We start from the raw sequence: 16,097 nt of genomic DNA, 5'->3' as shown, positions 1-16,097 counted from the left end.
CCCCTCCATGTCTCTCCTCAGTCTCTCAGCACTCTCCCCCAGCTGCAAGGAGCCAGTGGCCTGGCAGACGACCCGGTGACCCAGGTCACTGATCTGATCACAGTTCATAGGTCCTCCATCATCATGGCTGTCAACCAGTAGCTTCTCTTACACTCTCCAGGTCCCTTTGGGTCTTCACCATGGTCTGGGATTGATGGTCTCTCCCGCTGTGGGTGGTGGGGGTGGTGGCGGGCCGGAGATTGACACTCATGTCTGATCAAAAGCATTGTGATATTTGTCAGTGTTTCAAAAATTGTGTATGTAAATAGGGTTTAAAGGCATTCAGTTAGATAAATGGACGAGGTTGGGGGTCCTTACAATGCTGCCATCTAGCGGTGGAGGCTGACTGTTGGCGTGGCTCGTGGCTCTCTCCGTTTGTTGCTTTATTTCCATCTCCATTCGCGTGGCTATTGGACCAACCGATATGATTGGCTGTGTTCTCTTTACACCCTGGGGCACATCTGATTGGCTCGAAGTTTTAAGCCGAATTTGAAACACATTTTTTGTTGAAGAGCTGAAGTCATTCAGTAGCCTAGTAGAAATGATGCTTTACCTCGTAGACTGTTGCCAGGAGGACGAAGGACTGTCGAGTTAATGCAGAACTTGAACAATAAGGAAGCTGTTAGTAAATGTAGCTATGCTATATTCATATTAGGCAACAATACGTGCTTGTTCATAATATAAGATAAACTATCTTGTCATTGTGTGTATAGGTCACATTGTTGTATTCTTTATTAGAGACATCAAGCAAAACTTGGACTATACGGAGTTTGTTTTAAAACATGTCAAAGTGGGGACGTTTTCATATTGTCGGTCTTTGGGCGACATTCGTAGTTTTTCTTGCGATTTCGAGATCATCTGGAACATTTGTGAGAACCGTGGCGACCCCAAGAGCTCAGGAGACGCAGAGGGTACAGAGACGGACGGCGGCCAGGTATCATTACGCAACCGTGAGTTACCAGCCATATACCGGTTCATGGAGGACGACTACTATAAAACCGAAATATAAACACCATCTAAAGGTGTCTAAGGGAAAGAAACATTCGAAATACGCGTCGAATGGAGCGTTTCAGCTAAATGGGTAAGTTCACTATCCAGACCATTTGTAGTCAGTTGGAAAAGGAACAGGTGTTCGATTCGACACCGTCGCACATTTTAGAAATAGTATTAATATTTTGGTGGATATCGAACAAACGTGTTTAAATCACCTTCAGCAGTATAGGCAAGTCCAGTGTCACTGACTGCTGCAATAAAGCTGTACCAGCTTCTGTGGGTGTAAATTCACCACCTTTTGTGGATACATCAATCCCTAGTTGTTCCATTGACCAGACTGTCAAGAGTGCTTGCACATTGCCCCCCTTGGAATGTGTGAAATGTCCCTCTCTAACTTGTGAGTTATAGATGTGTGGATAACCTACTACTGGTGCCTGACACACAAAGAGAAACGTACCATAAGTCATTAGTTAGTCGGCTATCGATTCCGAAGGGGCTGTTTGCACAATAACGAAGTTCAGAGAGTTTAGGACCCAGTGACCTGGGTCTGGAGGGATTATACTCAGGATTCGACAGGTTTCTCATCCGGCTGGCTAGTCTGCCCCGGCCCTCATCTAGGCCTATAGCCCTGACCCGCCGTGGAGGGATGCTGATCCGTCAAGCTACGCTCGGAATTCGCATTACCCACGAGTTGAGCAACAAACAGGAGGATACTGTGTGGGTCGCTCTTTTGCTTCCATAACTTGAGTTATAAACAGTCCAAGCATGAAATAGGATTAATGAATATTATGATTTTCTACGCAGCTTTTATTTTCATCACTTCACGCTTCATATTTAAGTGGGAATAAGACGGAAAGAGACTGAAATTGAGACACAGGGAAAGAAACAAAACGAGTGAAAGAGATTTTTAGTGGAGGAAGGAATTATCAGGGAGAAGCTTTTGTTCTGACGTTAGAACTATCTCATTAGCACTAAACAAGTCTCTATGGACGTTCAACATCAACACTGTTGTGGGGGTTCAGAGCTGGTGTGTGTGTGTGTGTGTGTGTGTGTGTGTGTATGTGTGTGTGTGTGTGTGTGTGTGTGTGCGTGCGTGTATCGTGGATTAGGGGTAAATGGAAGCACTTTCACAGTCACTGAAGTGTAGAAGGAGGGTGTTTACTCTGAAGTTAGTCACGCTAGACTTGCGGGGTCTCAGAGTGGCGTTGGTTCAACAGTTCACCCTGGGCTTAGAGACAAACAGACGGACACAGATAGACAGATCGACAGACAGGGAGGCAGGCAGGCAGACAGACAGGTTGACAGGCACTTACACAGATGGACAGTTTAAGAAACTGGCACCACATCAAAGAGTAGCCGAAGCAAGACCCGTAACAGCCCACACTGCTAATAAGAGTGAACTGTACTGTAGGCCCTTTCTGGGTGGAGGGGGGGGGGGGGGGGGGGTCAGGCAGGGGGTGAGGGGGCAAAAGAGGAGGGTGAGAAAGAGGAGGGTGCTAGAGAGGGGATGAAGACGGGAGGGGGAGAAGGGAGGAAGGGGGGAGTTATAAGGGAACAACAGACTGGATTGTGTGTGTGTGAAAGCAGAGGTCTCTGGCCCAGCTTCTGTGCGTCTCTGTGTGAGATCGTCTCTCCACAGCCTCGGGTCAGGAAGCAAGAAGAGGCAGGATGTTGAAATTACGTCTGGAGCGACTTCATATGAAGCCAGCTCTTATAAAAGCTGAAGTTTATACAGTGAAAAGTTAATAGGGTGTGTAGTGTCAGTTCGTTTTTACAGGTAGTTCCTTGAACCAGAAATAACTTTATTATCCCACATACGGTGTGCATAGGCCTTTGTGTTGGGTTAGACCTACTGCCCATGTCCGAGTCTAAGCAAGGTCAGTCATATACAGGTCTACTTGTATCAGCCAAGTCATATGCCGAACTAAATGGATGGATGAATGATGGGAGAGGAGAGAGAAGAGAGGAGTGAAGGAGAACACAGTAAAGATAGATTAAAGATGGAAGCTGGCTATGGTTTGATTTTATGACCAGTTTAGACAGTTATAAATGATGGGTTCAGTATGGAACTCTTAGATGTTCCCTAGCAAAACCGTCAGATAATATCTCACACGTTCCACAGCGGAACTCTCAGAACAGTGTTCAGAAGAGTGTTTAAATGGACGGTGTGTCTTATCCACACCACCGACAGATAGCACTCAGTTCTCTAAACACACTTGTGTGCGTGTGTGTGTTAGAGTGGGTGTGTTGTTAAAGACTCTGACTCTCACACACAGCCTGCTTTTAACTAAGAGAGAGAGACTAAACCTTCTGGAACTTTCCATTCCACATTTGCTGTGCTGAAATTTCCCTATTTGGAAAGAAAGGCCTTCCACCTCTTTGAATGTATGTCTGCATCTCTATCTTTATCCTCAAGCCATCTATATCTATCTATCCATCTATATCTGACTGTCTGTCTGTCTGTCTGATTGTCGATCTATCTGTCTATCTATCCATCTCTCTTTCTCCCGGGCGGCTCCTGGGTCAAACTGTCAGTTTGTCTGGCGACTTGTGGTCAGCCTCTCGGCCTTCTGCATTGAGCCGTTAGTTCAGGGTGGAGCTCCGACCCACAAGAGACATGTGACCCCACCCCCCCAACCACACTCCCCATACCACCACAACCACCACCATTTGAATCATCAGGCTCCATGTGTGAATGTTGACTCAGTCCCTGGCTGGCATCTAGCACTCAGCATCCCCCAGGCTGGTTGACCCAGAGGTGTCAGTCCACTGGCTGGCCTGGGGTGGGAGGTAGCCAGCCAGGGGTGGGCGGCCAGGGGTCGCGGGAGGGCCAGGGTCACAGCCAGCCCTGACAGCCTGAACCTCCAAACGCCTCGTCTTTTCACACCCTGGTGTGATGGCCGCCGGGAACGCCCGTGGGAAGACTGGACCTTCATCCCTCCTCAGGAGAGAGGAAGCTGGGATGAGGGAGACTGGACCGTCATCCCTCCTCAGGAGAGAGGAAGCTGGGATGAGGGAGACTGGACCTTCATACCTCCTCAGGAGAGAGGAAGCTGGGATGAGGGAGACTGCGAGGCTACAGGTTAGCCCCACAGCCCTACTCAAGCCTGCTCTAGTGATCAGCAGGTCAGCTAGCACAGTCTGAGTCTGGAGTCTGGGACCCAAACCTAGAATAACTAAAAAGTATATATATTTAGAAGACACAGTTATCCAAAGCAACAGAAGGGATATTGGAACCTGTAACAAACCTATTGATGCATTCAGATGCTTTACCACTGAGTTAAACCCCTCCCCTGTCAGTGTTTCCCCTAGGTTTACAGCTTCAAGGGGACGGGACGGGACGGGACGGGGGACGGGACGGGGGGGGGGGGGGATGACAACGACGACCATGTAGAGACAGAGACAGAAATGACATGCGTTGTGTAAATAAGATAAATAACATAAGGCCATTTTGTTTGTTTAATAAAAGAGCAAGCTATAGACCTGTTTTATAGGAAAGGTAACCTTAAATGACTTATTTTGTGATCGGGCGCTATATATACCCAACGGCACCCCCCTAATATAATGGTAGGGGAAACACTGCCTGTCCCCCCCCCCCTCCCCCCACTTATAAACTTCTCTCAGGAGTCAGGACAACATGCTTTATTTGTTGTGCTCAGTGATCTGATGCAGACTGACAGGGACTTTAACAATCTGAGAACTCAGCTGATTGGTTGTGGGTGATGTCAGGGGGATTGTGTGCGTTTGTTCTGTCAGCTCATCTGATTGGTCTGTGGTGATGTCAGGGGGATTGGGTGCATTTGTTCTGTCAGCTCAGTGGTTGATGGTAATGCCTGGGGGATTGGGTGCATTTGTTCCATCAGTTTAGCTGATTGGTTGGTGGTAATGCCTGAGGGATTGGGTACATTTGTTCCATCAGTTTAGCTGATTGGTTGGTGGTGATGTCTGGGGGATAGGGTGCGTTTAGATCAAACCAGGCCTAATTTGACACTCCTGCCTGTAAGTGATATGTGGACCTATCTTGCATGTGGGTGTGTGTACGCATATGTGTGTGACTTTAAAATACCACAACTGTGAGTACGTACAGATCTCCCCTCAGGTTCAGGTGGTTGGGGGGTTGTTGGGGGGGGGGGGGTGCTTGTTGCTAGCCTTCCTGGCCACTGGTTTCCAGGCCTCAGTACAGCTGAAAGCCACATCGTTGTGTCTAATAAGATGATCTCTTGCTTCTCGTCCTGGGACTACTGTAGGGCCTTTAGTCACGCTGAGCTGTCACATTGGAGGAGGCGTGGCCTCTGCTGGCTTGTGTTGGTGTGTTAATTGCCTTCTCTCCCAGAATCCCGCTGGATAAACAGTCGGGTCTTGAGATGACACTCAATCTGTGTCTGTCCTTTCATGACCAGGGGGGGGTTGGGGTGGGGGTTATATCTGTGTCATGTGTCTGCCTGTCTATCTGTACCCTCCTGTCTGTGTGTCTCCCCTCCCCCCTCCTTCCCTCTCCTCCCCTCCCTCCATCTTAACCTCTCCCTCCCTCTCCTCCCCTCCCTCCATCTTAACCTCTCCCCTTTTCCTCTCCTCCCCTCCCTCCATCTTAACCTCTCCCCCCCTCTCCCCCCCTCCCTCCATCTTAACCTCTCCCCCCCCCCTCTCCTCCCCTCCCTCCATCTTAACCTCTCCCTCCCTCTCCTCCCCTCCCTCCATCTTAACCTCTCCCTCCCTCTCCTCCCCTCCCTCCATCTTAACCTCTCCCCTTTTCCTCTCCTCCCCTCCCTCCATCTTAACCTCTCCCCCCCTCTCCCCCCCTCCCTCCATCTTAACCTCTCCCCCCTTCCTCTCCTCCCCTCCCTCCATCTTAACCTCTCCCCCCCCCTCTCCTCCCCTCCCTCCATCTTAACCTCTCCCCCCCTCTCCTCCCCTCCCTCCATCTTAACCTCTCCCCCCCTCTCCCCCCCTCCCTCCATCTTAACCTCTCCCCCCTTCCTCTCCTCCCCTCCCTCCATCTTAACCTCTCCCCTTTTCCTCTCCTCCCCTCCCTCCATCTTAACCTCTCCCCCCCTCTCCCCCCCTCCCTCCATCTTAACCTCTCCCCCCTTCCTCTCCTCCCCTCCCTCCATCTTAACCTCTCCTCCCCTCCCTCCATCTTAACCTCTCCCCCCCTCTCCTCCCCTCCCTCCATCTTAACCTCTCCCCCCCTCTCCCCCCCTCCCTCCATCTTAACCTCTCCCCCCTTCCTCTCCTCCCCTCCCTCCATCTTAATCTCTCCCCCCCTTCCTCTCCTCCCCTCCCTCCATCTTAACCTCTCCCCCCTTCCTCTCCTCCCCTCCCTCCATCTTAACCTCTCCCACCCCTCTCCTCCCCTCCCTCCGTCTTAACCTCTCCCCCCCCCCTCTCCTCCCCTCCCTCCATCTTAACCTCTCCCTCCCTCTCCTCCCCTCCCTCCATCTTAACCTCCCCCCCCCTCCCTCTCCTCCCTCCGTCTTAACCTCTCCCCCCTCCCTCTCCCCCCCTCCCTCTCCCCCCTCCCTCTCCCCCCTCCCTCTCCTCCCTCCGTCTTAACCTCTCCCCCCTCCCTCTCCCCCCTCCCTCTCCTCCCTCCGTCTTAACCTCTCCCCCCTCCCTCTCCCCCCCTCCCTCTCCCCCCCTCCCTCTCCCCCCTCCCTCTCCCCCCTCCCTCTCCTCCCTCCGTCTTAACCTCTCCCCCCTCCCTCTCCCCCCCTCCCTCTCCCCCCTCCCTCTCCCCCCCTCCCTCTCCCCCCTCCCTCTCCCCCCTCCCTCTCCTCCCAGGCCCAACGTGTGTGGAGACAGATGCTGCTCAGGATGGAACATCTCTCCCAAGACCAACAAGTGCACCAAGCGTGAGTGCTCCCTGCTTTCGTTGCCCAGTACTAAGGAACATTGGAGTTGAGATGTTATTGTTACACTTTACTAACTTTGTTACAAAAACACAGTGTGTGATATGGTGCCTGGTGGCTGAGATGTGGTTATTTTTTTTACTGCACCTGGTTAAATACATACCTCAAATTAACTCCAACCACCGATATAGTCTTAGAACCATGCACCTTTAATCCTGATCACTGTGATCCCTGATACAGCCAACCTGTTATTTAAATTAAATGGGTTTGAAAATGATCCTGACCCATAAGACCACAGTGACCAGTGTTTCCCCTAGGTTTACAGCTTTGGGGGGGGGAGACAGAAATGACATGCCGTCATGTAAATAAGATGAATAACATAAGGCCATTTAGTTTGTTTAATAAAAGAGCAAGCTATAGACCTGTTTTATAGGAAAGGTAACCTTAAATTATTCATTTTGTGATCTGGTGCAATATAAAAAAAATATATATATATATTTAAAAAATATATATATATATTTTACCTTCCAGGGGGGGGCGGGGGGTACCGTTGGGGGGGGGCGGGGCGCCCCCTAATATAATGGTAGGGGAAACACTGGTGACAGAGGATGATGGTCGGCAGGGTGAGTATTTAAATAAATGCCTGAATCCATAAGATCCAATCACTACTTAGAGGGAGAGCGAGCCAGCCAATAGGATTTGTGTCGGCGGGCAGTGTGCCAGTGGAATGTCCACTGGGCGCCAGCTGGAGCTTGTAATATCTGTTCATCCCAGCCCAGTCCGTGTTTCCTCCTCCTCCTACCTCCTGACCTGGTCCTGACACACCTGTCAGACAGCCGCCACGAGAAGTCTGTCTGGCTGCCTGGCTGTTTATCTGTCTGTCTGTCTGTCTGGTTGAGTGTCTGGCTGGCAGTGTATTAGCCACTTGGATGTCTTGAGAGAGAGAGAGACAGACAGACAGACAGAGAGACCAGGACAGATCCGAACAGAACCGACCCAAGAGGTTTCGTGTCAAAACCATCTCAATCAGCAGACTGTAACCCTAACCCTGACAGACGGACACACACACACACATTTTGTCCCTGCTGCTGCCCGGCTGAATGAGGGAGGTGGTGGGGAGATGACGAGGGAGTTGGGGGTAGGGGAATGTCATCTGTGGTCAGTGGGCCATCCAGCTGCACTCCAGGGGACTTCGTCTGGACACAATGACCCCAGCGCGGGGGTGGGGGGTGGAGACGGGAGGAGTCCCAGGATGCAAGGGCCTGAGTGGGGGAGAGATTCAAGGCTATATGGGGCCGGATGAGAACAGGGCTGGGGCTCGTGGGGGTCTGGAAGAGGGGGGGCGGGAGGTACCATGTTAACCCTGCATTCTGTATGCATGACTACCTCCCTTCCTGTATCCTTGGCCTTGGACTGGTCCTGCTTTCTCTCTCTCCCCCCCTTCCCTCTCTCTCTCTGTCTCCACCTTTCTTTCTGTTTCTCTCTGCTTTGCCCTGCATTCACTTTTTTTATTTCAGGGGAGGGAAATCTTGAAAGCTTCTCAATTGGTTGCTTCACCCGTTAAAGATCCAGTTCTTTTAAAAGGGGCGTGGTCCAGCCGTTTCACTGGGACGGTAAAAAGAAAAGAACGCATTCTGAAATAGTGAGGTTTGGTTCTCCACAGTATCTGACCCGCATGCGAGTCCTCCTGCTTAGCACTGGTTTGAATCCTCTTGTCTCTTCTCCTCTCTTCTTTCCTCTCCTTGCTTTCTCTCCTTCTCCCCTCCCCTCCCCTCCCCTCACCTCACCTCCCCTCTCCTTTCCTTTCCTTTCCTTTCCTCCCCTCCCCTTCCCTTCCCTTCCCTTCCCTTCCCTTCCCTTCCCTTCCCTTCCCTCCCTCCCTCCCCTCCCCTCCCCTCACCTCTCCTCTCCTCTCCTCTCCTTTCCTCCACAGCGAGGTGTCTTCCCAGATGTCATAACAACGCGGTCTGCAGACATGCGAACGTGTGTGAGTGCCGGCATGGCTTCCACGGCCCTCGCTGTGAGTTTACCAGTGTGACCTACGCCCTGACTGGCCTCCCCTGGGGATACTTCAGACCCACCAGCCACCCTCTGGTCAGGACTGTTCCTGGGCCAAACACCTCCAACCAGCCCCTGAACCAACCAACCCAGCCTCCAAGGACTGAAACCCAGCCTCCAACTACCACAACCCAGCCTCCAACTAAGCCAAACCAGCCTCCAACTAAGCCAAACCAGCCTCCAATCACAACTCCCCAGCCTTCATCTGCCCCCACCCAGCCTTCAACCACAACTCCCCAGCCTCCACCAACCCAGCCTCCAACAACCCCTACCCCTATCAGAACCCCCACCCAGTCTCCAACCGTCACCCTTTCCCTAACCTCAGCCCCAGCCCTAGCCACCACCCCCATCCCACCTCCAGCCAGCCTCCAGGCCTCAGCCCCTTCCCAGGCCTTCTCTACCCCTCCAGCACCCTCCCAGCCCCCTCCTCCAGCTGGGGGGACTGAAGGGCCAGGAGGCAGCCCGCCCAGCCCCCCTCCTCCAGGGGCTGAGAAGAAGCAGTACAGTGTCCGCTGGCAGCCACTCAGGTGGGTCTCTGGTCTCTCCTCCACCCTTCTGTTCCTACTGTCCTGCCAGCTGATAACAGACGGGCTTGTCTAAACCACTGGAGGTGATGACGTGTCTCTTTTTCTCACCCCTCCCTGCTGGCTTTGACGTTGTTAACTGCTGGCTAACCCTGCAGATACGTATCACCTCCTGGTGTGTGTGTGCGTGTGGACCTGTGTCTGTGTGTGTTGTTGTGTGCACATTTGTGTATTTAGTCATTTGTGTATGTGGGAGTGTGTGTCTGTGTAAGTGTGTTTGTATGTGTGTGTGTGTACCTATGGATGCGTGTGTTTGTGTGTGTGCATGTCCACCTGATGCAGGCCAGGTGTGAGAGAGGGAGTGCAGGGCTCCTGGCCAACCAGCCCGGCAGCTGATTGGCTGTCTGACTGCAGCACATGCTAACCCAACAGCACACCAGTAAATTACGATCCATCTGAACCATCTCCTTCATGTCCTCTATGAATCTTTATTAGATTTCGCAGTGCGGGTTATAAAGCTGAACGGTTAGGCGGAATATTCCAGACCGTAATGTCAATGCAATATCACATCTACTGTTTCACTGTCAGTGTGACTGGTGAATGATGCTAGCTAGCTGTGTGTTGCCATGGTAGATCGTAGTGATGCTATCTGTTGTGGCTACGTGTTGATGTCCAGTAGAGAGATAGTGTCTGAGACACTGTACAGTAGGGCAGGTCCTTACAGCGTGGTGCTGCTATGCACATGTTAGTCTGCAGGTGGAGCTGTTCTCCTCATAATTCTGACTGTACTGCATATCAGATGGGTCTACTGTATACCAAACCGAGGCTCCACGTACAGACGTAAGACGTGTGCTTGAGAGTGTGTGGGGTGAGTTAAGAGTTTTGTGTGGGGTGTGTGTCTGTGTGGAGTGTGTGTGAGTTTGGGTGTGTTTTCGTGGAGTGTGTGCATTTGAGTGTGTTTCGGTGTATGTGTGTGTGTGTGTCTCTTTAGCACCAATAAATCGGTGTTGTTTATGCAGATTGGTTAGGTATAGTTTTGGTCCTAAATTACAGCACTGTCTGATTGTTGTGTTGATGTTTGTGTAGAGGAAGGTTCACAGTGACTCAAAGACACAGCTGTCCTGGAGGCCGACACAGGAAAACATCCTCTGAGTGAAATGAAAAATAAATATGTTTAGTCTCATCATGGGTCTGTAGCCAAGATAACTGCTGGAAGACTGTCTCGTTAATGTTCATTATTCATAGTTAGTCTGAGGTTTGAAAGGTAGTTATTTCAAGGACTCTTCTTTAAAAGTTAAAATATTATTGTGTCTGTGTGTGTGTGTGGGGGGGGGGGGTGAGTGTGTGTGTAAGTGTTACAAGGTTGCCCCCAGCTTCCAGGACTGATGAGGAAAGCATAGCTTCCTCTGACTACCTCCTTCTATCACTGCTGCTAAACACACACACACACTCAGGAGGAACTGCTAAAGACATAGAGTACTAGGCCCTGGGAAATAGATAAGCGTTGCAGTTTTGCTATACCACTTTAATGCACTCTCCTCTCTCCACTGTTACTGGTTCTTATTCAACCCACTATATGTCTTTAATATCTGTTATTGGCCACATGGATGGAAAGAAGAGTCCTAGATACACTGTACAGTATGAGCATGTGTGTGTGTCATCTGAAATATTACTAAATGGATGTATTTTTCTTTGGCAAAAACATGAGTGTCAAGTGAGTTCCAGAAGGACTATTCATGTGTTTTGGAGTGAGGTCTGGGTCATTTAATACATGCTGGAAAGGATGGACCATTTCTCTCTCTTCTGGCTGCTTTCTTCGTTCCTTTCTCTCACTCCCTCCATCACACTTCTCCAACCCCTCTCTGTCCTTCTCTCTTTGTCTCTCTCCCTCTCTGTCCTTCTCTCTCCGTCTCCCTCTCAGTCTCTCCCTCCCTGTCCTTTTCTCTCAGTCTCTCTCTCCCTCTCCATCTCTCTCTCCCTCTCTGTCCTTCTCTCTCCGTCTCTGTCTCTTCCATGTCAAACTGTCGCTGTTGGCTAACCACACGGCATGTCGGAGCGAGGTCAAAGGTCAACTCAACAGTTCTGCTTGGGGGTCTCCTTCCCTCTCCAGTTCTTTTCGGGCTCTTCTCACACTCGACACCATGTGATCTCATCCTGTTACAGGGTGTTGAGTGTTCACAGGCTGCAGCGGTGTGATGTCGGGGTTGGCCTGGTTGAGGGCTGTTCTTTAGGACCGCTTCACTCTTCACTGTCAGGGCTAAGCGGGTGGAGTTATGCTCTGAGTAAACATCAGTCTGACAATAGACCATTAAACTGGCAGGCAAAGAAGTAGCTGGCTGCTGATAACATGGTGAATGTGTGTGTGTGTGTGTGGTGTTCATCTATGTCTATGTGCCAGCTACAGAACTGTGCGACTGCATTTTAACGGGCCCCTCCAATCGTTTTCCGTTAGTGTTAGTTAGATGTTGTGATCTTGTGTCAAAACAACATTCTTACTGTCCGTCGCCTCCGACGCAAATGGCAACCATCAAGCTGGAGATGCTGTCAAAAACACTTGGCCTGTTACCAGACCTCCAGAGTCCTTTCTCTCTCTCTCCCTCCCCCCTCTTCCTTCTCTCTCTGTCCCTCTTGCTCTTTCCCTCCCTCCCATTCTCTCTCTCTCTCTCTCTCTCTCTCTCTCTCTCTCTTTGATTTGATTTGATGGGCCTGGTCTGGTTCTGATCAAGCTGTTGTGTGTGAGACCACAGCAACGGTTCAGTTCTCCACCAGTCAAAACGAGCGGAACCTTCTTAACTGCTAGGTCGGACCTCAGGGTGGCAGCGGTGTGTTCGCTGGTGACGTCATCAGCTCGCCGTTCTCACGTTCCACACTTGGAGAACGCAGAGTCTGAGCATGTCTGGGAAACTCTGAACGCTTGTACTTATCTCCCTATTCTTCCCCTCCTCCTCCTCTCACTTCCTTTCCTTCTTTCCTCTCCTCGTCTCCTTTCCCTACTCCCCTCCTCCTTTACTCTACCTCTCTTCCCCTCATCCTCCTCTGTTCTCCTCCTTCCCCTCCTCTTCATACTCCTCCTCTCCAGTCTGAAGGAGGCCCAGGCTGTGCTGTTGAAGAAGGCTCTGTCGCATGGGGGGCGGGGCAACAACATGGCCGCCCTCCTGATGAAACACATCGAATCAGAGAGGAAGAAACTCAGCTCGTCCGCTCCCTCGGCTTCCGCCTCTTCATCCTCCTCTTCCTCGGCCCAGCAGGAAGCCAGGACCAGGGTGAAGAGCTTCCACACTCAGAAGGGCCAGTACAGCATCCACATCACCAGTCCTGCAGGTCAGAGGTCAACCTGCACAGTTCCCCAGCACACCTCAGACAGCACAGAGAGAAAACACGAAACTGACCTGAGCCCAACATCCCTCTTTGAAAATGTGCATGTCTGTATGTATGTGTGTTTGTGTAGGTCTGTTTATCTTTGTGTGTGTGTGTGTGTGTGTGTGTGTGTGTGAAGGTCTGTATGTCTGTGTGTGTGTGTGTGTAGGTCTGTATGTTTGGGTGTCGATGTGTGTATGTGGTTGTTACACAACGCGTAAAACGTGTGAAAGAATGTCTCAAAAAATGTTGTGCCATCGTATGGAATATCTGATGGGATATTTCCCCCTGACCCTTTTCAATGCTACGTGTCCGTTTTTCTCCCGCTCCCGCCCGTGGGCGAACAAGATAAGGTCAGTGTGGTACAGGAGAGAGTTCCATGGCCTGATATTCTCCCTGATAGCCCATTGTGACCACTTCCTTTCTTTGTGAGGCTGGCCGGCGTGCTAGCTGTTGCCCCGGTCCAGAGTGAGTAGGTTCAGGGCGATGATGGATGATCGGCCCATTGCTCTAGGAAAGGGCTCGATCCTATGACCTCACCCTGGCGTGCAGACAGAAGTCGAATAACGTTTAGACTGGCACACTGTACCTGGAAGACTGGCTGGTCAACTCTAGATTACATACTGGTACACTCTATATTATATGGCTGATGTAGTCCTTGCATGTGAGAGACTGGCATCAAAACTCACTCAAACTGGGACTTGTAGTCAATTTGAACACGTCCAACAATCCACAGCACATTCCCATATAAAAAAATACACAGTTGTGTTTCTCATAGCGGAAAATGACCTGTCCTCTTTCTGCCATCTGTACTGGTTTGGTAATGTGTGTTTAGTTTATGTAGCAGAGACTGGTTTCTCTACCAGGCTGTTTACCTAGCAGGCTGTTGAATGTGCTTTATAGTTCAGTGCTGTTACTAGTAAGGCCCCCCCTCCTCTCCCCAGTTGAGTCTCTCGGACGGTGGATGGTTGGCAGAAGGGGGGTGTGATGGTCATCACTCCCACGCCTGGTCAGGACATTAGCTCATAGTTAAACACTTGACCAGACCCACGGTCAACAACACTAGAGAGGGCTTCAAGAACCTCTCTCTCTCTCCCGGGCCATCTCTATCGCTCATTTCTCTCTCTCTATTTCTCTCTCTTTCTAATGATCTTTTTCTCTTGCGTGTTCCGTACGTATTGGTTAAATTCTTATCGAAACATTCACTTGTTAATACCAGGGACTGGCCTCACCTGTGTGTATGTATGTGTGTGTGTGTATCTGTGTGTGTGAGAGAGACTCTACACTCCACAAGTGTGTCCTACTCTATTAATAGTATAGGAGGCTGAAAGTGCAGTGGCAGATCCTGATGTTTTGCACGGAAAGTTACAGTAGCGCTTCTTTGTTTAATTTCCCCCCTCAAACGCCTGGTTTGAATGTGTCCGTTCGAAAGATGCGGTCCAATTTCCACTCCACCAGCTCCTCCACCAGCTCCTCTCTACTGCAGGAGCTGAGCTGGAGCCCCCAATTATCCACAACCGTCTGTATATTCCTGAGGGGGGGGGGGGGGGGGGGGGGGGGGGAGAGAAAGACGAAAGAGAGAGAGAGAGGGGGGAGAGAGAGAGAGAGGGAAGGAGAGATTGGGAGATAGGACTTCTCTGAACTCCTACTGGCTTCATGGAGTTCATACTCCCATACTCACCTAACCCCCCCCCCCCCCCCCCCCTGCCCCCCCCGTCTCCCCAGTGTTAAGCCAGTGTGTGAATGTGTTCCTGGTAGCCCGGAGGTCAGAGTGGTGAGAAAGCTTGTTAATCCCCATGGAGGGATGTATTGACAGGTCTGTAGCAGCATTCACACGTCTCCCCCCCCCCACAGCCTTCACACCTGTCAATCACAGCCAGTAAGCCTACACATTTTTACAACAAACAGAGAATTAACCCTGCTTTGAGGTTGAAAGGTGATTTGTTCTGTGAACCCAACCCAGCCGCATTCTCTCAGATGACATTTTCTTGGTTTTTCGATCGGTCGATAATCGTTTTTAAGCATGGTGAAGGAAAACGTTGAATCTGCGCACAGACTGGTAACCCACCCGGTAAACCATGAGGTCACCTCCACACACACACATACACGCAGACATGTAAACAAACACACCCTGAAGCTTACACAAAGATAAACAGCACACAGACATGGTCTCACACACAAACACTGTTTATAATGCCCTGCCTGGTCCCACCCAGCCCCAGCCTCAACCAGCCCCGGCCCCGGCCTCAGCCCGAGTCCCCAGCCTCAGCCCCAGTCCCCAGCCCCCTTCCCCAGCTGTAATTGATGGTGTTTGTGTAGCTGCTGTGTCCAGGGGTAGTTGTGTTATATGGACCACAGCTTCTCATTGGTCATAGAAATAATAATCCCATCTCGGACACAGGGGTGTGTGTGTGTATGTGGGTGCGTGAGTCTGTGTGTGCACGCTTGTGTGTGTGTGTGTGTGTGTATTGGCGTGCTGCTTCACTGCCAATGGGATGTAGACCAGCCTTCCTCCCCATCAGGGGCTGAAACTGGCCCTCTGCTCCGCTGGCCCCTGGGGGCCCAACATGGTGTACAGTTGTCTGAGTCAACAGCATCAGGGCTGAAGACAGGTGACTGGTGAGTTATGATCCTGCACATTATGGGATGGGGGCCCTGACCAGGAGGGGAGAGGCGAGCCGTGATCTCACTGACCCAGGCTGACTACTGAGGAACACCTGCTACACACACACACACACACACACACACTCCTTCACTGACAGACACACACACACACTCCTTCACTGACAGACACACACACACACACTCCTTCACTGACAGACACACACACACACACTCCTTCACTGACAGACACACACACACACACTCCTTCACTGACAGACACACACACACACACTCCTTCACTGACAGACACACACACACACACTCCTTCACTGACAGACACACACACATATACACACACACTCACCGACAGACACACACACATATACACACACACTCACCGACAGACACACACACATATACACACACACTCACCGACAGACACACACACATATACACACACACTCACCGACAGACACACACACATATACACACACACTCACCGACAGACACACACACATATACACACACACTCACCGACAAACACACACACACATATACACACACACACACCGACAGACACACACACATATACACACACACTCACCGACAGACACACACACATATACACACACACTCACCGACAGACACATATACACACACACTCACCGACAGA

General features: G+C 50.9%; 1 protein-coding gene across 2 annotated transcripts in view; it reads left to right on the top strand.

The window, feature by feature from the left end:
* The first annotated feature begins 665 nt into the window (after positions 1-665).
* Positions 666-16,097, top strand: part of LOC134028668 (latent-transforming growth factor beta-binding protein 4) — a 43,254-nt gene continuing 27,822 nt past the window's right edge. Inside the window, exons 1-4 of one of the 2 annotated variants that reach the window (XM_062472337.1) lie at positions 666-1,120; positions 6,814-6,884; positions 8,815-9,466; positions 12,543-12,784. In XM_062472337.1, the coding sequence (XP_062328321.1) occupies positions 822-1,120; positions 6,814-6,884; positions 8,815-9,466; positions 12,543-12,784 (1,264 nt within the window). In that variant the 5' untranslated portion in view covers positions 666-821. The remainder of the gene's footprint in view (positions 1,121-6,813; positions 6,885-8,814; positions 9,467-12,542; positions 12,785-16,097) is intronic. The other variant, XM_062472338.1, reaches the window with a different exon arrangement.

This window comes from Osmerus eperlanus, chromosome 11 (assembly GCF_963692335.1).
Source record: "Osmerus eperlanus chromosome 11, fOsmEpe2.1, whole genome shotgun sequence".
Classification (NCBI taxonomy): domain Eukaryota; kingdom Metazoa; phylum Chordata; class Actinopteri; order Osmeriformes; family Osmeridae; genus Osmerus; species Osmerus eperlanus.
Note: the sequence above shows the minus strand (reverse complement) of the source record. Positions and strands in the feature narration are given on the sequence as shown.